The sequence below is a fragment of the Schistocerca cancellata genome, chromosome 2 (assembly GCF_023864275.1).
Source record: "Schistocerca cancellata isolate TAMUIC-IGC-003103 chromosome 2, iqSchCanc2.1, whole genome shotgun sequence".
NCBI classification, from domain to species: domain Eukaryota; kingdom Metazoa; phylum Arthropoda; class Insecta; order Orthoptera; family Acrididae; genus Schistocerca; species Schistocerca cancellata.
Window position 1 is genome coordinate 847,902,750 of NC_064627.1, and position 26,461 is coordinate 847,929,210.

A 26,461-nucleotide genomic window follows, 5' to 3' on the forward strand; every position below is an offset into this window, starting at 1 on the left:
TTTACGGTGATCAGAACTGTGCGTCGAAGATCAGCGCCAGTCTGTTAACGACAGGCAGTAACCTGGACATAACTCATCGATACCAAAATTCGTCAAAGTCATAACTACAACACTAGTAGAAAAAAATGTCAACTATTACTCATTATTAATGCTGCCAAGGACTCAGAAAAGGAGTTCAATATGCGTCAACAGACATTTTTGTTCATTTGCTCAAAACATTAAACATCTGACAGACAGTAAAGCACGCTTCAGATCGAATCCAAAATCATTTCTTCTGGACAGCACCAGTTTCAGAGACGAGTTTTTACTTAAAAATGACTGAAAAAATAAACCTAGTTTTACGAGTAGTTGCGAGGGTAGGACTCATTTCATTAATGAAGAAATCCCTGTTACCACTATTCACTGCTTTTAGTGAATAGTGCATCACTGAGTACTAGTTTCGACAGCAAGTATAATTTTCAAATTGATGTGAAAAATAGATTTTTTTAAAAAATCTTGGAACGATATGTTAACATGTAAACCGTAAACTTGTGTCACCGAGACAAGTGTTAACATGAACATGTCTTTGTATGCGTTAACCTGTCCTACCAATATTATTTTACTATCACGTACGAGGGCTATTCGGGAAGTAAGGTCCGACAGGTTGCGAAATGGAAACCACTCTGAAAACCAAAAATGTTTCATTTGGAACATTGAGTTGCACCTTCCTACTTCTCTACATAGTCGTCGCTCCGACTAAGGCATTTGTTGTAGCGTGGAACTAACTTTCCAGTACCCTCGTTATAGAAAGCAGCCATCTGTGCTTTCTTCCAGATCTCTACGCTGGTATACAGACTGTTGTCTGTGCCAAAAGGTTGTCTTCATAGTCGTAGTCATAGTTCGTATGAGCAGGGATGAAACTCAGAGGCACCCAATTAAGAGCGTATTTTGGGTGATCAAACACTGCCCATGGAAAACGCTGTAGGAATATCTTCATTGTCCCTGCACAGTGTGGCCGAGAACTGTTGAGAGGAAGAAAACGCATGACAGTTCTGTAGTGTGGGCCACGTGACAGGCGAAATCGCTCACCAGGCCCTCGTACTTGGCGGGAGACGCTATGTATCTAGGCATTTTTAGGTGCCCATTGCGCGCTCAGAACTGAAATGAGCGACCTGAAGCGATCGACAGGCATACCAGAGTCACTGCCCAACACATCGTGCAAAGATTCATCGGATTGTCAGTGTGGTTTCTCTTTCGCACCCGATCGGACCTCACTTTCCGAAGAACCCTCGTGTAACACTTCTTATGGCACCTAATCGTCAATAAAATTTGTGTGCTCATGCATTATAGCGGGGGAGTAGGGGAAGGGAGAATAGGTAGGAGAACTGTGACAACGGCAGGAGAGGGAGGGAGGGGGAGGTTGAGAGAGAGAGAGAGAGTGAGAGAGAGAGAGAGAGAGAGAGAGAGAGAGAGAGAGAGAGAAATTGGAAGTTGTTAAGTTTCGAGATGTTTTAAAAATGAAGCAAACCTAAATGAAAACTGATCACCAAAGCATGTTCTTATACAGGTCCTCACAGTAAGGTAGCGTAAGGCCGTGGCATTGAACGGAGATTATGTTGAAAACAACGGTTTTGTAGAAAAAAGGGTGGGGAATAAAACGGTGTATTGGGATCCTGAATGAAGTCAATCTGCTTTCAGACAAAAAATGTGTTTTATTACTCATTGAACGTCACTCGTACTTCCTACTGGTATGGGAATTTGCATGCGTTTCTCTGGGCTGAAGGAAACAAATATCAATTTGTTTCCCAACAAATATTTTGTGGCAGTACTTTACCTTTCCTCTGTCGCCTTGTAGCACCCATCAAAGTACTGAGCGCAATTCAGTCTTACCTGAAACAGAACAAACAGGCATCGTTAGCTGAACTCCGAAGCCATATATCCGTTTCTAGTTTTCAAACAGACTACAACAGGGGATCGGTAGGAGGAGGAAGGCAGACGGTGTGGCAGAGATTTTCCTCTCTCATGCAGTGTGTCAGTGCTGTCTATGCAGCTGCCGAAGCTCTGCGGTGATAGCCGGACATGCAGAGTGCGAGCGCGTCGATTAGTCCCTAGATAACAAACAAGGGCCTCTCTCAAGAGGAGGCCAAGGACTGCAGCGACAGGGACAAAAAACAGGCCGAGAAAACACATACACACATACACACACACACACACACACACACACACACACACACACACACACACACACACACACAGGCGCTCGCGTGACGTAGGCCAGCTCCGCCGGTCGCCTCCGCCTCTCCCATTCATCGCCCAGACCGGACCACACCAACCACCCCAACCAGACAGCCGCGAGGCACTGTTTTCTTTTTACTTCTATTTATTTATTCATTTTGGCTTCAGGCAGCACTACCAAACAGCCAGCAACAATTAAAAGTGCGCACAGTTAACATAAAATTTGGAATTAATGTCAGAAGAGAAACGTTTGTGGATAGAAGAATGCAGGGTGAGTCAGGAGGAAAGATACATGCTTTGAGGGGTGATAGTTACAGTGACTTTGAACTGAAACACTTCATCAGGAAATACGTCTTATTCTGAATGGTTTCCAGGATATAACATATTTAATATCACTTTTATATGTTTTTCTTGAATAACTCGAAAACCGCACTTTCTAGCGGAAACGTGTATCAGTATAAAACTAAATTACATTGAAGTTTTTCTCTAGGACTAATAGTTTGTGCAAAGAGAGGGTGAGAATACTGAAAATTACGCGCGACGCGCATGCGGTGTAGCTTAGGTAAATCAATTTGACGTAATTTCCCGACATGGCAGACCCTAAGTGTCTTGAATCAAATGGTTCAAAAAATGGCTCTGGGAACTATGGAACTTAACATCTGAGGTCATCAGTCCCCTAGACTTAGAACTACTTCAACCTAACTAACCTAAGGACATCAGACACATTCATATCCGAGGCAGGATTCGAACCTACGACAGTAGCAAATGGCTCTGAGCACTATGGGACTTAACATCTATGGTCATCAGTCCCCTAGAACTTAGAACTACTTAAACCTAACTAACCTAAGGACAGCACACAACACCCAGCCATCACGAGGCAGAGATAATCCCTGACCCCGCCGGGAATCGAACCCGGGAACCCGGGCGTGGGAAGCGAGAACGCTACCGCACGACCACGAGATGCGGGCTCGCGACCGTAGCACCAGCGCGGTTCCGGACTGAAGCGCCTAGAACCGCTCGGCCACAGTGGCCGGCTGTTCATTAAGATGAAAAGTGTTACAGCCTTTACTGGGCCTGCATCCATCGCCTGAAATCTACCAGATCTCGAATCTCTGTTCTGTAAACAATATCCTTGATAAACCCCTCATGCATTTAAGTCCACTTGAGTCAGACCGGGAGACGGAGGGGACCAGGCAATGTGAGCACTATTCGATCCAACGCTCAGGAAACGTCCCGTAGAAAAATGTGGTAAGATCCCCATGACAATTTGGGGGCATCCATCTTGCTGGAAAATGAGGTTGGAAGGCGTCTGTGGAACTGCATAGGTCGCCAACATGTCGAGATAGGCGTGCATTGTCCCTGGGACGCATGTGCCACACGAGTCAGAGCTGTTCGTGAAACGGTGAGGACCTGAATATATCTCTAGCCCGGACACCCTGTGTTATTTTTGAAATTTACAAGCTTCAGAGCACCACATAAAAATGGTACTCACAGACGCGCGGGATTAGCCGAGCGGTTCGGTAGCTCAGCGTGTTCGGTCAGAGGGCTGTGTGCTCTCTGTAACAAAAAAACTGAGTCAAGTAATCAACGATCAACTTGAACGAATGTTTTGTGACGTCCGTCCAGACCAAACGTGACGAACTATATCGAAAAAAAGGCTGTCTAAGGCGTTGCATGGACTGTGCGTCTGGTCCCGGCGGAGGTTCGAGTCCTCCCTCGGGGATGGGTGTCTGTGTTTGTCCTTGGATAATTTAGGTTAAGTAGTGTGTAAGCTTAGGGACTGATGACCTTAGCAGTTAAGTCCCATAAGATTTCACACACATTTGTACATGTTTTTACTCACATTGAGCACATTCTGCAATGTCAACAAAGAGATGGCTATCGTACGATTGAACGGCAGGCATTAGTTTGTAGTTTCTTTTTAGTCCACCAAAAATTTCTCGTGGAAGAAAGTGGAGGCTTTTTTTTGTTTTGACACCCTCCCTATCTCCTCTATATGTATTACAACCGACTAGGAATATACTTCACGACTTCTTATTGATTACGGACTTATTTACACTTGCGTACTAACAGTAGTGCGAAAATAATCTCTGGATGTATAAACTGATGGCATCGCAGTAGCATGGCGGAGCTGTGGATGACAATATTACATTTAATTACACATCCCACAGAGATATGCAATATAGGCAATCAGGTTTTCTCCGCGATAACATGGAATCTGCAAAAGTGGAAAGTGACACTTCCTAAATACTATGGAATGTTGGCGTAGCGCCCACAATGTCCGAAGACTATCTGTGCTGGTGATTCGCCATTTTGTGGAACACATTAATTAAAAACACTTGTCGATGATTCCCTGCGCATACTAGACGGCGCCAGAGCAACATAAAGCACCGTTACGTACTTGCGTAAACACCTACTTGCGCCATGCTGTAGAAAATTCGAATGAAAGCGGATCGGCACTGAGACTGCCTCGTACGTCTGCGGCCGGAATGTAGGGGACTGCTCAGCGCTTCTCAAGAATTTGTCGTCAACGCCGGACAAAACGAAGAGCGCCTGCTAATCCGACGTATGACTGACCCCAAAGCCTTTATCAGTTGACTTCGATTTATGGCACCGTGAATTCCGAGAACTGGCCAGCAGTCAAATTTAGTATGCAGATGAGACATCTAAATACTTAACGACGCCGTCTTCCAGTAAGGAGAAAAGGGGATGATCAGATACAATTGGAACACGGGTCAGATGCGTATCACACCACCAAACGAAGGCAAGGCGCCGCCTCGTGGGACCTCCCAGTACGTCGGCAAGAATCAAAGGCAGCGGGGGTGGTCTGCGACCCTTTCTCCACCCACGCTTCCCGCCTCTACCCCAAGCTCCCCCCCTCTCCCCCCCCCAAACACCCACTTCAATCTGTGTACCGGCGATTATAAAGTTATTATGTTGTTCTCCTTTTTGAGGGCTATTTTAGATTATAAAGAGGGTTTCTACAAGAATGGTGTTTTCTGTCAGATTATGGCTTTATGCAGCTCTACGAGCTACTCTAGCCTGTGCAAGCCTCTTCGACTCCGAATAAGTCGCGAAACTCACATCCATTTGAATCTGATGCTCTTGTCTCCCTCTGCAATTTTTACCTCCCCCTCCCCCTTCCCCTTCCCCCTCCCGCTCACACACACTTTCCTCCAATACTAAATTGGCGATTGCTTGTTGCTTCATGCCTTTTGTCAGCTCAGTGTATAAACAAGTAGCAAATAGCATTTTTTATGTTTGATAGGAAGAAAACAAAAGCCCACTGATGATGCTGGAACTTCAGCGAAACATGCCTGTGAAATGGAAGAAAAGATAAAATTTTTTTTTGCTCGTGGCGGATCCCCTTCGAAAACAGATCTATTTGTACACAAACACGGACAGAAGAGCTCCAACCTCAAGATGATTGCAACTACTGCGATAACTTAACTCGGTTTTTAACCGTTCGAGCTGTCGTACTTCTCCTGTAAGATATGTGGACGGCGCCTTTTAGCTATAGTGCCAAGTTGACATTCTTGTTGCAGTACGATACTGAGCCAACAGTGGGGCGTAGCGCCTCACATCATCCCTATTCATATTGGATATTACGTAGTGAACAGACGTGCCGTATGAGTCACGCGCAAGACAGGTGGCGTCAGATGACTGTCGTGTGTGCAGTTTCTGAGCGATATGATAGAGGTCACTAGCTGACGTATACCGTTTGAGCTGCAGTCAATTTTATTTCCGCTTTTGTTTAATTTTCTAATTGTTTATTAATTACTACTATAATTGTGTGTGGTTATGAGAGTGAAAGAAGGTGCGAATGTGAAATACTGTTTTTGTAAAGTTTTTATACTATATAGTGAAGTAATTGGCTACATGACGAATGTTCGAGAATGACGTTTGTATCAGTCATTCGTACCGGGGAACTTATTATAAACTATTTCCATCGTTTATGGTAGCGGGGAAAAAAAGATGTTCAAATGTGTGTGAAACCTTATGGGACTTAAATGCTAAGGTCATCGTCCCTAAGCTTACATTCTAATTAACCTAAATTATCCTAAGGACAAACACACACACCCATGACCGAGGGAGGACTCGAAACTCCGCCGGGACCAGCCACACAGTCCAAGACTGCAGCGCCCCAGACCGCTCGGCTAATCCCGCGCGGCCCGGGGAAATCAGATTATGAATTCGGAAAAAAAGTTTTGTCAAGACAAAATTAATTTTATGTTTGTAGCTTTTCTTAATTTATTTAGGGCAATTTACTGTTCTGATTCAGAGACGAATTTTGTTTGGTTCTGTATACATGTCCGGGATTGAACGGGTTGGATACTGTTTTCCGATTGGGCGTGATGTCTCTCTGCCAATCAGAAATTACCATATTCGCGCGTATTTTGGGAACTAGAAGCTTCTTTCGTGAAGAGAGAAGAATAGAGTCGGGGCATGGATCTCATGGTGATCAGACCTACTGATGTGTGCTCTTCTGAAAATCATTAATACTGTGCTATTTCGGTACCAAAATGTTTGATAAGCGCCGTGAAGTGTGAAAGAGAGCTCGAGTTAATGCACGAGGTGAAATTCAGAACTTTTGGTGACGTTTAAAACAACTAAATTCCGCGTGGCGTGTTGATTACTTGCGATCGTTAACATTTTGTTACGTGAGATGAGTGTAGCACCATTTGAGCCAGCAATTCTAAAAGAAAAATCCGTTTGTAAACTTTCGGTGAAGAATAATTCAGAAACTACCATAAACTGGCTACCGCTATGAATAATGTGTGCTCGTGGACTTCTCAGTTGGTTCAGATGGGTAGAAGCACTATGGGACTTAACATCTGAGGTCATCAGTCCCCTAGACTTAGAACTACTTAAACCTAACTAACCTAAGAACATCACACACATCCATGCCGGAGGCAGGATTCGAACCTGCGACCGCAGCAGCAGCGCGGTTCCGGACTGAAGCGACTAGATCCGCTCAGTCACAACGGCCGGCGTGGACTTCTCAGATTAAGGCAGGGTAATTATGGGTGTATGCATCTGAATTGTGCGAAAAGTGGCAGTTGACCCTAAATAACGAAAAGTGTGAGGTCATCCACATGAGTGCTAAAAGGAACTCGTTGAACTTCTGTTACACGATAAATCAGTCTAATCTAAAAGCCGCAAATTCAACTTAATACCTAGGTGTTACAATTAGGAACAATTTAAATTGGAAGAAACACACAGAAAATGTTGTGGGGAAGGCTAACCAAAGCCTGCGTTTTATTGGCAGGACACTTGAAAATGTAACATACCTACTAAGGAGACACTCTACACTACGCTTGTCCGTCCTCTTTTGGAATACTGCTGCGCGGTGTGGGATCCTTCCCAGGTAGGACGGACGGAGTACATCGAAAAAGTTCAAAGGAAGGCAGCACGTTTTGTATTATCGCGAAATATGGGGGAAGAGTGTCACAGAAATGATACAGGATTTGGGCTGGAAATCACTAAAAGAAAGGCGTTTTTCGTTGCGACGGAATCTTCCACGAAATTCCAGTCACCAACTTTCACCTCCGAATGCGAAAATATTTTGTTGACACCGACCTACACAGGGCCGAACGATCACCACGATAAAATTAGGGAAATCAGAACTCGTACGGAAAGATATATGTGTTCATTCATTCCGCGCGCTATAGGAGATTGGAATAATAGAGAATTGTGAAGGTGGTTCCATGAACCCTCTGCCAGGCACTTGAGTGTGATTTGCAGAATGTAGATGTAGATGCAAGTTTACCGTAATAGAGTGAAATATTACACTGATAAATACTTTTAACTGTTCCTTGCAGAGACAAAATTTTAGTGCGACGATGTGAACAGGTGTTTTTTCTATAGCTTTTTACAGCTGAGAACTGCATGTGAGTAACTTCAAGGAGGTGTGCGTGTTAGAAGAGATTCACGGCGAGGGGAGTCGAGATGCAATGCACCGCGCCGCTGCAAATGCTACCACTTCGACTGTCCACCGCGCGCTGCCATTAGCAGAAGGGCAGCTTTGAGGTGCGGAGACTGGTCTTGGCTTCGCCCCGTGCAGCACGAGAGGCTAGACTGCGCCCAGAGTGGCGTCTTCGTTTCGTCATCAAGGTCGCGTGGAGCGGACGCCACTGAGGAGCATGACGGTGTGGGCGGGTGCTGCACCGCCGTGGTGCCGCCTGGGCAGCCGGCGAGAGGAGGTGCGTGCTGGGCGCTAATTATTGCCGACCCCGGCGGACCCGGCGCCTACAACAAACACGCGCCCCGCCGAGGCAAAAACACCGGCGGCGGCGGGCAGCTGCTCGCCGCTTCCCCACAGCCCGCGGGCCCGGTCGGTGTTATTACAGCAGCGGCTGCCGGGAGAAGGTACACTCGCGGCCGCTCGCCAGGGACCTGCCGCGCGTAGAAACGCCCGCCACGAGGCCGCGTTTCGCCAAGAAGCACCACTAAGGCGTGAAGCGAACTCTGCCGGCGGACAGGCACCGAGCATGAAGCGCGCCCTCTAAGGAGGTGGTGCTGTGAACACGCTGGAGTGGCAGTACGGGTGATCAGCACCCGCGTTCAGTAATACTAATTCACAATATTTAAAACGTGACCAATGACCAGATTTCTACATCTACATCTACATCAATACTCCGCAAGCCACCCGACGGTGTGTGGCGGAGGGTACCTTGGGCACCTCTATCGGTTCTCCCTTCTATTCCAGCCTCGTATTGTTCGTGGAAAGGATTGTCGGTATGCCTCTGCGTTGGCTATAATCTCTCTGATTTTATCCTCATGGTCTCTTCGCGAGATATACGTAGGAGGGAGCAATTTACTGCTTGACTCCTCGGTGAAGGTGTGTTCTCGAAACTTCAACAAAAGCCCGTACCGAGCTACTGAGCGTCTCTCCTGCAGAATCTTCCACTGGAGTTTATCTATCATCTCCGTAACGCTTTCTCGATTACTAAATAATCCTGTAACGAAGAGCGCTGCTCTCCCTATCTGGTACGGATTCCACACTGCTGGGCAGTATTCAAGCAGTGGGCGAACAAGCGTACTGTAACCTACTTCCTTTGTTTTCGTATTGCATTTCCTTAGGATTCTTCCAATGAATCTCAGTCTGGCATCCGCTTTACCGACGATCAACTTTATATGATCAACCCATTTTAAATCACTCCTAACGCCTACTCCCAGATAATTTATGGAATTAACTGATTCCAGTTGCTGACCTGCTATACTGTAGCTAAATGATAAGGGATCTTTCTTTCTATGCATTCGCAGCACATTACACTTGTCTACATTGAGATTCAATTACCATTCCCTGCACCATGCGTCAATTCGCTGCAGATCCTCCTGCATTTCAGTACAATTTTCCATTGTTACAACCTCTCGATATGCCACAGCATCATCCGCAAAAGCCTCATTGAACTTCCGATGTCATCCACACGGTCATTTATGTATATTCTGAATAGCAACGGTCCTACGACACTCCCCTGCGGCACACCTGAAATCACTCTTACTTCGGAAGACTTCTCTCCATTGACAATGACATGCTGCGTTCTGTTATCTAGGAGCTCTTCAATCCAATGACACAATTGGTCTGATAGTCCATATGCTCTTACTTTGTTCATTAAACGGCTGTGGGGAACTGTATTCTCTTTCTTTTGTATTCACGACTCTTTCGGACACTTTGCTGTCACATCAGGTGACAGTACCGGTGCTTAGCTGAAGTGCACTGCTCCCGGTAAACCAATCATGTCGAAGTATACACATTGTTGTAAGTTTATTGTTGTAAGTTTATTATTTTACCTGAAGAACGCTTTTCGTTGATTAGTAAGGAGAAATATTTTGGACCTCATGTTTCTTGTTAGTAATCCATCAAAAGCGTTCTGTATCCAAAAGCGATAAATCATTCTAGATCCACCAACTGCGACATAGTCGTGTATACAAACAGTGATCCAATACTGTCAAACGTTTTTTATTCCAGTCTTTGATCACAATATCAATTCTTTGGACAATGACCGGTTTCAGTCCGTAATGACCATCCTCAGATCTACAATACACAAATATATACACCTAGTGAGCAGTGTGTCTTTCAACATAACACAGTGTATTACGTATATTAACTGTTGACCGTAAATTCACCATAAAAAGGGGCGGACCTATTCTCTTCATATATTTCCTTTTAATAATTTTATATGGGTGACGTATTCGTCTTTTAATGTATCACAATTGGTTTCTATGATAGTTATCAATTTTAAAAGTCTGCTACAAGTATTTTACCTAATGTGTTTTTATCAGATTATGTTTTTGAGTAAATGATGACTGCATCTAAGCCGACAGTAGCGACATCTAGGGAGGATGTAGGCAAACAGATTTCTGGTAGCTACCGTATTTCATTAGCCAGTTGCATTAATCACTGTGTGGACGATGTGGCTTATTCCAAACCTTATTTTAGATCTTTGTGACGACGCTGTGCTGATTATATTTATATGTTTTGACGATGCCATTATGGCCTTATCACTTTAGGACATGGTGTAAAAAAGGTACGTTTTACCGTATTTTTTCTGTACATTTCCCTGGTTGTATGATAGTATATTGTGATACGTATTGCTGTATTATGTTGAAAGACACACTGCTCACTAGGTTATATATTTGTATATTGTAGATCTGAGGATAGTCATTACGGACTGAAACCGTTCATCGTCTAAAGAATTGATATTGTGATCAAATACTTTAATAAAAACATTTGACATTCTAGATCTTCAGGCATCGTTGTTGTGTCGGAACCCACCTGAGCTAGACACCGAAACTGTCAATAGACGATGGAGCAAACCCTCCGAATCGTGAATAAGAAACAGAAGTGTCTTTGCTATTAAGAAGTACGACCCCATGTTTCTTCGGACGTGCAGGTATGGCGCTAATATTTCTTATTTATTCGCTAAACCAAGCCCTCGGCTTAAATATGTCCTTTCTGTACGGGAATGTACCTAACGTACGAGCGCAGGTTATGAGATGAGGAAGACGACATATGGAAGTCTGGGCCTGGCCATGATTCTTGCACGGATAGCCGAAGTGGTTAAGGCGACCGCTAGCATAAAAAGCGGGAGATCCGGGTCAGAGCCCCAGCCCGGCACAAATTTTAACTATCGTCGTTCCAATATACAGGCGATGCCGGTTCATATTCGAATTGCGAATACATTTACTGTAAATAAATAAAACTTGGAAGTTCTTACAGGATACGTTGTGTTTTTATTTACATCCAGAAAAGACGGTCACGGGTTAGTCTACCATACATACGTATGTGAAAAGCCTAATTTCGGTTTTTCTAGGTTTCCAAGCTTGGGCTATTGCCAAATTTTCCCTCTTCTAGAAACATAAAATTATCTCGAAATCGGTGTTACGCTGAACCCACTATTACTTGTCAGCTGCACACTCGATAAAAACCTCCCGTGAAATTTTGAAAATTTCCGAGCGATTCGAACTATCTACTTTACAACTATAATCATATCAACCTTGACATTCACGTACCAGTAAATTCGTTGATCAGCCAAAAATATTATGTACTTAATAGTTCTCGGACATCTTATAAGCTTCAAAGGTGATTTTTTCGAGTTTTTTTTTCAGAGCTGTATCGAACTGCATTTAGAAATTAATGCCGGTTAGTAACCTCCAATTCCCGTAATTATGAAGAAAATCGAATTTCTTGAGGCCTGTTTGCGACTGCGAGTCCGCAGTCGGCCCAGGGTTTGCAAAGACCTGCACGAAATTTCATCAGTGTGGCGGGAATTTGAGTATTTTAAATCGCATTGAGAGTAATATCCAGAAAAATGAATTTAGAAGGTACGTAAGGCGTTATTCATTTCACGAGCTACTGAAAAAGAGTATCGAGCCAGAACCGATGTAGATAATACTGAATCATGAGATTCTCGACCAATTAACTGTAATTTTCAGTATTATACTGAAGAAAATAAATGAAAACACGACGAAGACTGCGAATTCTACAGTTTATTTAGATAAAGGTCACTAATCTACTCCAAGGCTCAAAGCGTTCTCATTTTTTTTAATGTCGAATATTTCCAGAGGACACTAATTTCCTATCATTTGATTTAACCAGAATCTACCATCTTACTTTATTAATCGGTCATCAAATCTATGAACAGCTGAAGTGCTCGTAATTTAAAAAGGTGAAAGAGTGCTACCGTATGTCGAGTTGCGTTACACTGAATGATTCACCAGATAAACTGCTTCGTTAATTTAAACATTGAAAGTAGCACGTATTACAAATTCTACGTAGTAACATGTGCCAAAAAATCCACCCGCTTCCATAAGTCGACAACATCTAATCAAACATTTTAATTGCATTTTTGACGATTCATTATAACTGAAGACATGTTTGTTAACATAACACCGTTTGGGTAAAAGTCAACTTGAAATAATTTCTAGAAAATGGTGTTTCGTGATTAAATTGCATTCATGTTACCGACCGGGTGGAGATTTCCTGCGCTGGGGAATTGGCTGTTGTTTCGTCCTTACGTTCACACCGTCTGCAGTACGCTGTCGTATCGTGTTCCCATTGCTGAGACAGCTGAATGATCACGACCCGAAAGCCAATAAACTGAAATAAAAAACTGCTTACATTATTTTGTTGCGATAACTTTCCTATTAAAACAATTCGAAGACAGTTATAGTACCAAAACATAAACAAAGAACATGAATCCCGATAGATGCGGCACCTTGCTCGGTAAGAATCTGAAAAGAGGGAGAGAGAGAGAGAGAGAGAGAGAGAGAGAGAGAGTGTGTCGTTGAGATTGGCATTAAAGACTGCATGTAACGAAGAAGTACATGAAAAGGTCTCGGTAAACTTGCGGCGTTTAATTCGCATAAAATGCCAAGATAGAAGCCCCTGCAACCATCACTGAGGCAGTCAACGAAAGCTTGGGGTTTACACTAATTTTATGTGGCAAGTTTACAGAGAACTTTGGCGAAGGCGTACTGCAGCGGACACTGACAAGATACCACAGCTGAATTCGCACACACGCGCAACTTAGAACGAACGAGGCGCTTGATCTCTCGGTCAATGTGTGTCAACGCAGACTGTAGCTGCAGACTGGAGACTTCAACGCAGGGGTGAGACAGCAACCCAGAGCCGGAGGCTCACACCCGTTTTACAGCTCGCGCACGCTCCTCTCATTTCATATCAACACTGCTGCCCGAGGCGAGCATCGCATTGCATCCTGCAGTTGCGGATTGTGCAAGCAGTCCATACTGATCTCGCCAATTCAACTGTGTGCAGCACCGATTGTAAAATACATATGAAACGCTACATAGACTAAAAGGTTGTCTGTCACCTTGAATTCACCTGCAAAACACTGGTTCGGTGCTGCATACTTTTCGGTTATTTTCTGAAAGGAAGTCGTAGCATTAACATTATTTGGCTCCGTAGATGCAGGACTGTAAGTTGTTGCAATCCACAAACTTCAGCCGATTTTGAAATCTGTTTTATCAAACATGTTAAACGGTTTGAGAATGGCCAAAGCATATCAATTAGTATCTACAGGCATCGGAAGTATCTCTTTCAACCGTGAGAGATTTACATCAACAGTAGAGCGCACATTCCGATCGCCAGCGCGCGCAAGTACTGCAATAGTCGCGGGTGTTTCAGCGTCATGCTTCGACCAAACTTTGGATCGTTTTGAAAGAAACGTTGAACAGTAAAACAGAATATAATTTACAAAAATTAAATACTATAGAAGATTTATCTCCACCAACAAGTGTGATATTATTCTATAACTATTTCTTCATGATAGCATTAAAACGCTGTCGTCTAGGTAGTTGGAAATTTTGAGAGAATAGGTACTCTTTTCCTCTGGAGTATTCTGGTTATTTGAGGGACCTGAGCAATCACACAGCAGTTTGCCATGTTGATGGAGATGATCTTCTTTAACGGAATCATTAAGAGTCGAAACAGCTTTAAACTTTAATACCCCAGGAAAGCAATAAGATTAGAAATGGAACTCAACTCCCACAGATAAGGAATAGCCAAATTTTATTACTGACAAACAGCCAGCAAATTTCGTCTTCGAGCATTTCACCGTGTAAAAATGAATTGAGCTGACGGAAGTTCGAGTCAAAATCTTCCCCAATAGAGGATGAGCTTACATTCGTAGATACGAACTTTTTTTGGACGTAGAGACACGCAAAGTTAGTAGTAACATTCTCGTAAGGAGGGATGAGTAGGTGGATCTGGGGAGGAGCAGGATTGTTATTTGGATTGTGCACGGAAATGCAAGAGGTATATACCACTACAGGGTACATGCGCGGCTCAAAAGCTCCCCAGCCTGCCCTATAAATAGTTCAAGTATACTGAGAAGATCAGATGTCCTATTAAGCTTCCTTGAAGGACACTCGGGGTTACTGTCTTTTCTCCGTAACACTCGTCATCCAATGGAACTTACTGGGTTCTATTAGTGAAATATTCCTGAAACCAAGCATAAACACAGTACAGTCACATTAATATAGGAAATAGGAAAAATAATCCTGTAATGTTTGAATACTCCATTAGTAGTGTAGCGCTTGACACAGTCACGTCGATTAAATATTTGGGCGTAACATTGCAGAGCGATATGAAGTGGGACAATCATGTAATGGCAGTTGTGGGGAAGGCGGATAGTCGTCTTCGGTTCATTGGTAGAATTTTAGGAAGATGTGGTTCATCTGTAAAGGAGACCGCTTATAAAACACTAATACGACCTATTCTTGAGTACTGCTCGAGCGTTTGGGATCCCTATCCGGTCGGATTGAGGGAGGACATAGAAGCAATTCAGAGGCGGGCTGCTAGATTTGTTACTGGTAGGTTTGATCATCACGCGAGTGTTATCGCTACTGAGGAAATTTAGAGAACCAGCATTTGAGGCTGACTGCTGCGCAATTTTACTGCCGCCAACTTACATTTCCCGGGAAGACCACAAAGATAAGATAAGAGAGATTAGGGCTCGTACAGAGGCATATAGGCAGTCATTTTTCCCTCTTTCTGTTTGGGAGTGGAACAGGGAGAGAAGATGCTAGTTGTGGTACGAGGTACCCTCCGCCACGCACCGTATGGTGGATTACGGAGTATGTATGCAGGTGTAGACTATGACGAGATCGCTCAGAGAATGCCACGAAAAGATTTCCCAGACGGTAGCTCACCCTCCTCCGGCCTGAGCCCTCCCGACGATTGTTGCAGGGTGATTGCTTTCAGACGTATCCATCGCGTACGCGAAGGCTCATCTGTACGAAGGAGCATAAAACGTGATTCATACGGAAAGGCCAGCTGTCGCCGTCCACTTGAGTCTAGTTCGGGCACTGGTGCGAAAACTCCAGCCTTCATCGTCGGTGAACGGCAGTCAGCACGGTGCACGAACCAGGTGTCTTCTGTTAATATGCAGCGACGTTCGCTGAACGGTCGTTGAGGGACGCTGTTGGTACTTCTTGGTTCATTAGGGCGGTCGGCTGCTCAGCAGTTCACTATTCGCCTGTACGCATCTCCATAGTTGCCGTTCACCCCTCTCGTCCATGGCCCACGGTGCATCACAATTATCTCGGCGCCGACTTTGGGATGCGCCGTTTTGCCATTCACGGTATACTTTAACCACGGCGTCATGCGAACGGTTTACAAACTTAGTCGTTTCGAAATTGCTTCCATCCGCAGCCGAAAGCCAACGATCGTGTAATTTTGGACGTTAGATGAATCGCTGAGTTTCCACTTTAGGAGAGCGGCTGCGCTGTTTTCTGTGTCCCACCGACACACTTTACATACCCTCCACTACTAGTGCTGCCACGTACTGTATTTGAGTAGTTATTGCACGTCGACGTTGAACGTAAGGGGGGTTGTCATACTGATGTAACTGGACCATGTAACAGTCTTTTAATTTTCCGTAGCCTGTTAATAAGGCCGTAAAGTTCTGCGATAATGGTAGCTTAACCCTTTAGGGACGGAGCGCGTTTCCCCAAAGCGGAGCAATTCGGTGGCGCTGTGCGGGTTCCATATCCCTTAGGTTTCTTTCATCGCTCATGAAATCTACAGTTTTTGACTTATCGGTGTAAATTTTTTTTGTAAATGAAGCTTAAAATACGCTCTTTACTGGAATACTATTTTCATTATTCCAGATCGCGCATTTTTTGACTTGGCGGTGGTGTTAAAACATAAAAAAATGAAAAATTTGATGTTTTGTTACTTTTTTTAGTTGAGAGGTGAAGCACTGAATTAGACATATTAAAATTAGTTGTATCTTATTCTTTAAAGCTTTAGCTTTAAAACTAGATGTTAAATACAATTTTATCTCTAATGAGACGTCTGTAGGAAGAAAAATAAAAAGTCCATTTTCAGGGGTGAAAAATTTAATTTATGTCAATAAACTACAAAAATCTCAAGAAATTTGCTTAAAACAAACTTTACAACTTTGACATATCGATTTTTCGATAGGCAACCATATTTTACAAGTCCTTTCGGTACTTTATTACTTTGTGATACCTGTTGAAGCACTCAGGCAAATGAAAAGGGTTGGACGGACAAGTTTCGTAAAAAAAGGGTGACCGTTTTCGCCCTCCTGGCTTGGAGTGATCACTGCAAACGACACAGTCACCCTGTTTTCCGGTGTCTGTTCTAGCGATAGCATGGTACAGGCCGTCCATCCTGTGTAGGTTACCATGCTCAAAGCGTGGCCTCTTCCCCGGTGGGTTGGTCGAGCCCTGACGTCGCCCACAAGCTCCTTGACGAGACTCTTCCGAAACTGCAAATGACTCTTTGGTGTCTCTCGTCTTTTCTTTGCTATGATGAGATATAGCAAGAAAGCGCTGACGATCCCCAACTGAAATTAGGCAGAACAATTACCCTTTTGTCAGGATGTGCCTCGTCCCGTGTCGATAGTCCAAGCCAGTCCCTAGATACAGCGCTGGGTGTGTGACGCGACAATCGAGCCACGTATCCGGGCCTCGCGTCCCATAGCGACTGTCGCATCTGGCCATGTATACAGGCCTCGCGTCCCGGAAGGGTTAATCCTTAGACGTCCGCGGATTGTAAGAAAACGGCCTGTCTTCCGAAAATGGTTCAAATGGCTCTAAGCACTATGGGACTTGACATCTGAGTTCATCAGTCCCCTAGACTTAGAACTACTTAAACCTAACCAACCTACGGACATCATACACATTAACATCTGAGGCAGGATTCGAACCTGCGACCGTAGCAGCAACGCGGTTCCAGACTGAAGCGCTTAGAACCGCTCGGCCAAAACGGCCGGCCACGTGTCTTCCGTCTTTAGTTCATTGCCAGTCTCCCGTTTGTTTCTAAAAGACTTTTCATTATTATAGATATTTTGCTGTAGCTTTCTGTTGACTTTGGAGCTGCCAGTGTATTTTCTGCTGTTCGTACTTCTAATGCTAGTAACTGTTCCCTGTGCACAAGCGTGGACGCGATTAAACTGGTGTGCGTCCGGAGGTCCTACTGCGAGTTGAGGACGCAGCGCCCACGCACATGCTGTATACAGGATGTTACAAAAAGGTACGGCCAAACTTTCAGGAAACATTCCTCACACACACATAAAGAAACGATGTTATGCGGGCATGTGTCCGGAAACGATTAATTTCCATGGTAGAGCTCATTTTACTTTCGTCAGTATGTACTGTACTTCCTCGATTCACCGCCATGATTTCATACGGGATACTCTACCTGTGCTGCTAGAACATGTGCCTTTACAAGTACGACACAACATGTGGTTCATGCACGATGGAGCTCCTGCACATTTCAGTCGAAGTGTTCGTACACTTCTCAACAACAGATTCGGTGACCGATGGATTGGTAGAGGCGGACCAGTTCCATGGCCTCCACGCTCTCCTGCCCTCAACCCTCTTGACTTTCATTTATGGGCGCATTTGAAAGCTCTTGTCTACTCAACCCCGGTACCAAATGTAGAGACTCTTCGTGCTCGTATTGTGGACGGCTGTGATACAATACGCCATTCTCCAGGGCTGTATCAGCGCATCAGGGATTCCATGCGACGGAGGGTGGATGCATGTATCCTCGCTAACGGAGGACATTTTGAACATTTCCTGTAACAAAGTGTTTGAAGTCACGGTGGTACGTTCTGTTGCTGTGCGTTTCCAATCCATGATTAATGTGATTCGAAGAGAAGTAATAAAATGAGCTCTAACATGGAAAGTAAGCGTTTCCGGACACATGTCCACATAACATATTTTCTTCCTTTGTGTGTGAGGAATGTTTCCTGAAAGTTTGACCGTACCTTTTTGTAACACCCTGTATACTTCCCACTGCTACTGCTGCCACCTGCCGTTAATGAGTGGTTATCGCACACTGACGTCGAATACAGGTGGTGGTCGCATTAATGTGACTGAACCGTGTGTTTGCTACAAGATATTCCCTATGGCTGCATCTCTGTTAGTTGCAGGTACCAACGAGGGAGAACGCTCCTTACGAGCGATCTCGCGCCTGATGGTGGCGCTACGGGCGGAAGCAGCGCAGCGCCCTGCTGAATGAGATGCCGGCAGCGCCGTAATGAGGCCGGCCGATTCCCGGCCGCCGTGACTTGCAGACCGCGCGGGCTCTTTCAGCCGCGGCCACCGCACGAAATCGCGACTCCTATTCCCGCCGCTGACGTACGAATAAGGAAGCTCCGTTTCGTCCAGGCCTGCTGTAAGAAACGTCCCCTCGCTCGCGGTTAACGGTAAAATCTCACCGTAAAAGGAGCGAGCAATGCACCCCAGCAGTGGCGAAGGATGACTGCGAAAGGAATTGTCCAATTATGAAATCCTAGAAGTTGCGGCCAACCTCTGTGAATTTCGTGCCAGTCCAGCCCTGTTCTGTTCTGTTGTGCTCCGGATAAAGCTTTTTTGTGGAGTCTCGAACACAGAGCAGGCAATGCAGCTTCAGCCTCTTATGAGATGCATAGTTCCGTTTCTTCCACGACTGCCAAATAACCTCTGCTAAGCGGTTTCGACGTTCTTAAAGTACGATTCTTTTTCAGCACAGTCCAGCCGTGTTGACTTTTTATTTCTGGTAACCAACAGAGAAACTTCTTCCTCTAAACTGTAATTTATGTTAACGATTCAAATAATAAAACTGTCAAATTTTTTTCTCTCCAAAGACAGTTCATTACATTTTTCTATTTGCATTATAATTTTCGCTGATAGCCGCTGTTATTATCAATAAAGACTACTTTATACAATTTATATAAGATACATTCACATGAATGCATGTGAATCTATTCATATAACTGATTGGCCTCGATGGAATATTAATCCACCAGATTCAGTGTGAATGCACAATCACGTTCGACCTCCTCCGGGAATCTCAAGTAGCGAGCAAGGGTAACACGGACGGCGGCTGCGGGTAGGTGGCGCTAGATGGCAATGTGGGTCGGCCGGCGGGCTTACCGAGCTAGTCCACACAACAGTAATAAACAGTGTGATCCGATGGGGCCGTTGCCTAGAAAGCAGAAGATCCAGGGTTCGAATGCCGGTCCAGCACACATATTCACTTGTCGCTGCTGATTCTGCATAATGTCCCGATGCACCTCACATGACGTATTCCTCCCCTTTCCTTTCCTTTCCTTTCCTTTCCTTTCCTTTCCTTTCCTTTCCTTTCCTTTCTCCTCCTCCCCCCGTCCCCAACCTCCCCCGCCCCCAACCTTCAATTTACATCAAAAAGCACTCCGTCTTAAGGCCACGAGTGGCCTACCGGGACCATCCGACCGCCGTGTCATCCTTGTATTTATATGTATGTGGGCACTTATCACGGAGTAATTATATATATTTTTTTATACACTCCTGGAAATGGAAAAAAGAACACATTGACACCGGTGTGTCAGACCCACCATACTTGCTCCGGACACTGCGAGAGGGCTGTACAAGCAATGATCACACGCACGGCACAGCGGACACACCAGGAACCGCGGTGTTGGCCGTCGAATGGCGCTAGCTGCGCAGCATTTGTGCACCGCCGCCGTCAGTGTCAGCCAGTTTGCCGTGGCATACGGAGCTCCATCGCAGTCTTTAACACTGGTAGCATGCCGCGACAGCGTGGACGTGAACCGTATGTGCAGTTGACGGACTTTGAGCGAGGGCGTATAGTGGGCATGCGGGAGGCCGGGTGGACGTACCGCCGAATTGCTCAACACGTGGGGCGTGAGGTCTCCACAGTACATCGATGTTGTCGCCAGTGGTCGGCGGAAGGTGCACGTGCCCGTCGACCTGGGACCGGACCGCAGCGACGCACGGATGCACGCCAAGACCGTAGGATCCTACGCAGTGCCGTAGGGGACCGCACCGCCACTTCCCAGCAAATTAGGGACACTGTTGCTCCTGGGGTATCGGCGAGGACCATTCGCAACCGTCTCCATGAAGCTGGGCTACGGTCCCGCACACCGTTAGGCCGTCTTGCGCTCACGCCCCAACATCGTGCAGCCCGCCTCCAGTGGTGTCGCGACAGGCGTGAATGGAGGGACGAATGGAGACGTGTCGTCTTCAGCGGTGAGAGTCGCTTCTGCCTTGGTGCCAATGATGGTCGTATGCGTGTTTGGCGCCGTGCAGGTGAGCGCCACAATCAGGACTGCATACGACCGAGGCACACAGGGCCAACACCCGGCATCATGGTGTGGGGAGCGATCTCCTACACTGGCCGTACACCACTGGTGATCGTCGAGGGGACACTGAATAGTGCACGGTACATCCAAACCGTCATCGAACCCATCGTTCTACCATTCCTAGACCGGCAAGGGAACTTGCTGTTCCAACAGGACAATGCACGTCCGCATGTATCCCGTGCCACCCAACGTGCTCTAGAAGGTGTAAGTCAACTACCCTGGCCAGCAAGATCTCCGGATCTGTCCCCCATTGAGCATGTTTGGGACTGGATGAAGCGTCGTCTCACGCGGTCTGCACGTCCAGCACGAACGCTGGTCCAACTGAGGCGCCAGGTGGAAATGGCATGGCAAGCCGTTCCACAGGACTACATCCAGCATCTCTACGATCGTCTCCATGGGAGAATAGCAGCCTGCATTGCTGCGAAAGGTGGATATACACTGTACTAGTGCCGACATTGTGCATGCTCTGTTGCCTGTGTCTATGTGCCTGTGGTTCTGTCAGTGTGATCATGTGATGTATCTGACCCCAGGAATGTGTCAATAAAGTTTCCCCTTCCTGGGACAATGAATTCACGGTGTTCTTATTTCAATTTCCAGGAGTGTACTTTGATGCATAAACAGATAGAACGTTATAATATCGATTCAGGCATGTAACGGGTTTGCTTCCCACAAAAATCTGCACAGTAGCTTGGTGTTGGTCCACTTTATCTGTATTAACATGGAGGGCTAATGCTACATCACAACGAAAAAACAGTTTTTATAACAAACAAATATTTTAAAAGTTCAGCAAACGAATGACGGCTGGAAATGCAGACTGCTCTCCAACACATAACCATACAAGAGACTAAGCGGCTGTTTTTGGTTACAACTGATCACTTTAGGGCAGGAATGGAATGGAGACAGGAGCAGTATCCGTTTTCAATAGATACGATAATGGTGTTAGAACACCCCTGTGGAACTCTAGGACAGTCTTTGTTCCGTAATTTTATCCGTATTGTGCTCTAGAGACCCATAGCTGTGATATGCGATACGAGCGTACATACCACGTTCGTCACTAACCGCCGTGAGCAGCATATGAGCTTTTTAGCCAATCAGCCTACGTAGGCCGAGAAACTCTAGAATGAATGGGGTGGTGAACACCTAGATACAGACCCGCTGCTTTCTATTCTGCTATGAATTGTAACGTGAATTTAGCTTACAAACTATGCTTGTGTGAGTGAGTGACAGGGAATTTATATTTGTAACTTTATTTTGAAGCACTATGATAGGATCGTTCACTGACACGAAACGAACAGCCTATCCTATCTCAGTAGTCAGGTATAAAAATATATGCGCTTCACTTTTCGTGAAGATTGTCATCTAATTTAGCACATGCGTGAATAATCTATAGAGAGATAAAGGGATTGCAGAAGGCGAGGTCAGGCTTTCTTATCTCCTAAGGAGGAGGAGATTAGTGTTTAACGTCCCGTCGACAACGAGGTCATTAGAGACGGAGCGCAAGCTCGGGTGAGGGAAGGATGGGGAAGGAAATCGGCCGTGCCCTTTCAAAGGAACCATCCCAGCATTTGCCTGAAGCGATTTAGGGAAATCACGGAAAACCTAAATCAGGATGGCCGGAGACGGGATTGAACCGCCGTCCTCCCGAATGCGAGTCCAGTGTGCTAACCACTGCGCCACCTCGCTCGGTCTTATCTCCTAAGTTTAACTCTCATTGCGCTGTTTGTTTACCGAGCGCTAAGGGAATATTTACTGTTTCCTTGTGCCGTCTACCCGTACTTGCGTCTTACTTTAAAAGGTTGAAAAAATGACTAATAAACTAAGTTCCCTAAATGAATCTGCGGTCATTGTGGATTTTTGAGAATGAAACCATCTAGATCGCTAAACACGTAATTTATTACAAAGTGTCAGCTACTGCCGTCTCAGATTCTTGGTTTAGATTAAAGCAACATAAGAAAGAGAGGTGACTGTTCTTTACTAGGCGATAAAAGATTAAAAAAATTAGTAATTCACGAAGCAAAATTTACAACTAGTAAAACGAATGTTAGTGTCAGTTACACTTAGACTTACGTTTTGCGAGGCCTCAACTGTCAGCTGGACTCAAAAGATTATCGAAATACAAGCGCTAAGGCCACCGTTTCACGTATTGGCCATGATCACAGCAAAAAGTAGTAGTAGTTGTTGTTGTTGTTGCTGCTGCTGTCGTCGTCTTCATTCCCAAGATTAGTCTGACGCAGCTCTCTATGCTATCCTATCCTAAGGTAGCCTCTTCCTCACTGCGTAACTACTGCAACTCATATCCGCCTGAACCTGCTTACTGTACTTAATCATTCGCTTACCTCTACAATTTCTATCCCTCGCTTCCCCCCCCCCCCCCCCCCACTCCCCCTGCCCACACACTCACATTCACTCATTACGAAAATGACAATTACTTGATGCCTCAGGATGGATAGGAATCAACCGATCTCTTCTTCTGGACAAGGTGTGCTACAAATTTCTATTCTCTTCAGTTGTATACAGTACCTCATCAATTAGTTACTCGATATAGCCACCCACCAAATCTTCCGCATTCTTCTGCAGCACCCCATTTCAAAAGTGTCCGTTCTCTTTTCTGAAGTGCTTGTCTTTCACGTTTGACTACAGTACACTGCTACACTCCAGACAAACACCTTCAGAAAAGACTTCCTAACACTAAAATTTATATTAGACGTTAAGCAACACGGTAAGGCAATATATATTTTAAAATTCAGTTTAGCGGAACTAACGTATATTTGAGCCCAAAGCAGATATAATGAGTACTTTTCGTGACGTTTGGGTGTACTCCCACAGGTACATACTACTGCCGTATGAACCGTTAATTTTGACATTCTGAGATTGTTTCCACTTATACCATCCTTATAATTTAACTTAGAGTATTTGGCAGTTTAAAAACTTTCATTTCATATGGACATGAAAGAATGAAAGCAACATATTCCCCATTAGCACCAACTCATGTCTAGCAGTTGTAAACAGGAAGTAGACATCTGTGCAGGGTTGGGAGCTGATGCTCCGTTTAGGAATAGGTTTTACTGGAAGTGGCACCGAACGTTGCTTTACGAGTTCTATGCTTTGGTGGCTGAATTTCAATTTTTGCCGCGTTGTAACATGTCTAACACCCGTGATCTTAAACATTACATTAATCTTGATCACCGATCTGATGATGCCAACACCCAATTGTATTAGTAAATGGTTCAAATGGCTCTGAGCACTATGGGACTTAAAATCTGAGGTCATCAGTCCCCTAAAACTTAGAACTACTTAAATCTAACTAACCTAAGGACACCACACACATCCATGCCCGAGGCAGGATTCGAACCTGCGACCGTAGCGGTCGCGCGGTTCCAGACTTAGCGCCTAGAACTGTTCGGTCACACAGGCCGGCAAGTGTATTAATAAATAACAATAAAAGGTAACTATGTTAAGTAAAATGTTTTATTCGCAGAAATCCACAGTGATGACAGACGCATTTAGGGAAGTTATTTCCTGTATAAATCAATTTTTATGCGTGTTAATGGAGGTCGTAAATACGGCGAGGTGCCAAACGATTGTTGAAAGGCATAAACCTTCCCGTAATGCAGCGAACACAATGGGGAGTAAACTTAGGAACCTGGGACAGAATGTAACCCCCACCACACATTACTGGCAGAGTATAAATCTCGTAGTGGAAAAGCACGCAGGGCTACCAGGGAGATACGACGACGTGTTCCACGTTTCGTGTGGGGGCAGAGATATGGTATGCTGGAGTCTCAAACCTGGCCACCGTGTGCCCGAGATTTTCGAGGTGAAACGGCGCCTCGAGATCGTCCGGGGCCAGTCCCTCGTCGTCTGCTCGTAAAAGCGACGCTGAGAAGCCGACAGCGCCGAAGAGGAGTCGCACTTGCTCTCAGCTGGCAGTTCCGAGAAGCAAGAATGGCCTCGCTCTGCGACCGGGCCCGGAGTGAAAACTGCTGTCCAGGCGGCGAGTGGGCAAGGGCTGGTGCCTCCGAACAATGGCGTCCGCGCCGTGCACGGCCGTAAAACGCGCTGCCGGCGAGCAATTACTCGCCCCGCCGGCAAGAAGCTCGGGATTAAGAGAGCGAGGGCGCACGCGCAGGCGCCCCGCCGCTGCGGAGGCCGCGGTTCTCGGAAGCGGCCCTCCACACCGGAATGACAGCTGCAGCTCTCTCCGCCAGACACGGGTCCAGGGTTAGGGTCCACGGCTGGGGGAGGGCTACAGTTTATCACTTCATTCCCCTCCCTACTACCCCTCGATTTGCTGACTCTCGTGCCTTCAACGAACCGCAGGTTGCAATAACATACGATAACTGAGAGATTTATACCAAATAAATTAACAAACGACGGAGCTGATCCTCCTTGGTAGACAAAACAGGTTAGAACACTGTTGCAGAAACAACGAAACAAATATGCCAAATTTAAACAGACGCAAAATCCCCTAGACTGGCGATCCTTTACAGAAGCTCGAAATTTAGCGCGGACTTCAATGCGAGATGCTTATAACAGTTTCCAAAACGAAACTTTGTCTTGAAACCTGGCAGAAAATCCAGAGAGATACTGGTCGTATGTGAAGCACGTTAGCGGCAAGAAACAATCAATGCCTTCTCGGCGCGATAGCAATGGAGATACTATCGAAGGCAGCGCTGCCAAAGCAGAATTACTAAACACAGCCTTCCGAAATGCCTTCACAAAAGAAGCGAAGTAAATATTCCGGAATTCGAATCGAGAACAGCTGCCAACATGAGTAACGTAGAAGTAAATATCCTCGGAGTAGTACAGCAACTTAAATCACTTAATAAAAGCAAGTCTTCTCGACTAGACTGTATACCAATTAGGTTCTTTTCGGAGTATGCTGATGCATTAGCTTCATACTTATCATATACTTATCGACCAAAGATCCGTACCCAAAGACTCGAAAGTTGTACAGGTGACACCAATATTCAAGAAAGGTAGTACGAGTAATCTACTACATTACAGGCCCACATCGTTGACGTGGATATGCATCAGGATTCTGGAACATATATTGTGTTTGAACATTAAAATTACCTCGAAGAAAACGGTCTATTGACACACAGTACATGGGTTTAGAAAACATCGCTCCTGTGAAACACAACTAGCTCATTATGCACATGAAGTGTTGAGTGCTATTGATAAGGGATTTCAGATCGATTCCGTATTTCCGGAAGGCTTTTGACACTGCACCACACAAGCGGCTTGTACTGAAATTACGTGCTTACGGAATATCGTCTCAGTTATGTGGCTAGATTTGTGATTTCCTGTCAGAGAGGTCACAGTTAGTGGTAACTGACGGAAAGTCATCGAGTAAAACAGAAGTGATTTCTGGCGTTCCCCAAGGTAGTGTTACAGGCACTTTGCTGTTCTTTATCTATATAAACGATTTGGGAGACTGATCAGCAGCCGTCTTCGGTTGTTTGCACATGACGCTGTCGTTTATCGACTAATAAAGTCATTAGAAGATCAAAACAAACTGCAAAACGATTTAGAAAAAATATCTGAATGGTGCGAAAAGTGGCAGTTGACCCTAAATAACGAAAAGTGTGAGGTCATCCGCATGAGTGCTAAAAGGAACGGTA

At 45.3% G+C, this 26,461-nt stretch overlaps 1 protein-coding gene across 3 annotated transcripts in view; it reads right to left on the reverse strand.

Annotated features, from left to right (window-relative positions):
• Window positions 1-26,461, reverse strand: part of LOC126162769 (uncharacterized) — a 493,174-nt gene that overhangs the window by 201,354 nt on the left and 265,359 nt on the right. Inside the window, exon 2 of one of the 3 annotated variants that reach the window (XM_049919463.1) lies at window positions 1,755-1,869. The exons of the other annotated variants lie outside the window; for them this stretch is intronic. Coding sequence (XP_049775420.1) covers window positions 1,810-1,869 — 60 coding nt within the window. The 3' untranslated portion in view covers window positions 1,755-1,809. Of the gene's footprint in view, window positions 1-1,754; window positions 1,870-26,461 lie in introns of those variants that run through there. 3 annotated transcript variants of the gene reach the window in all.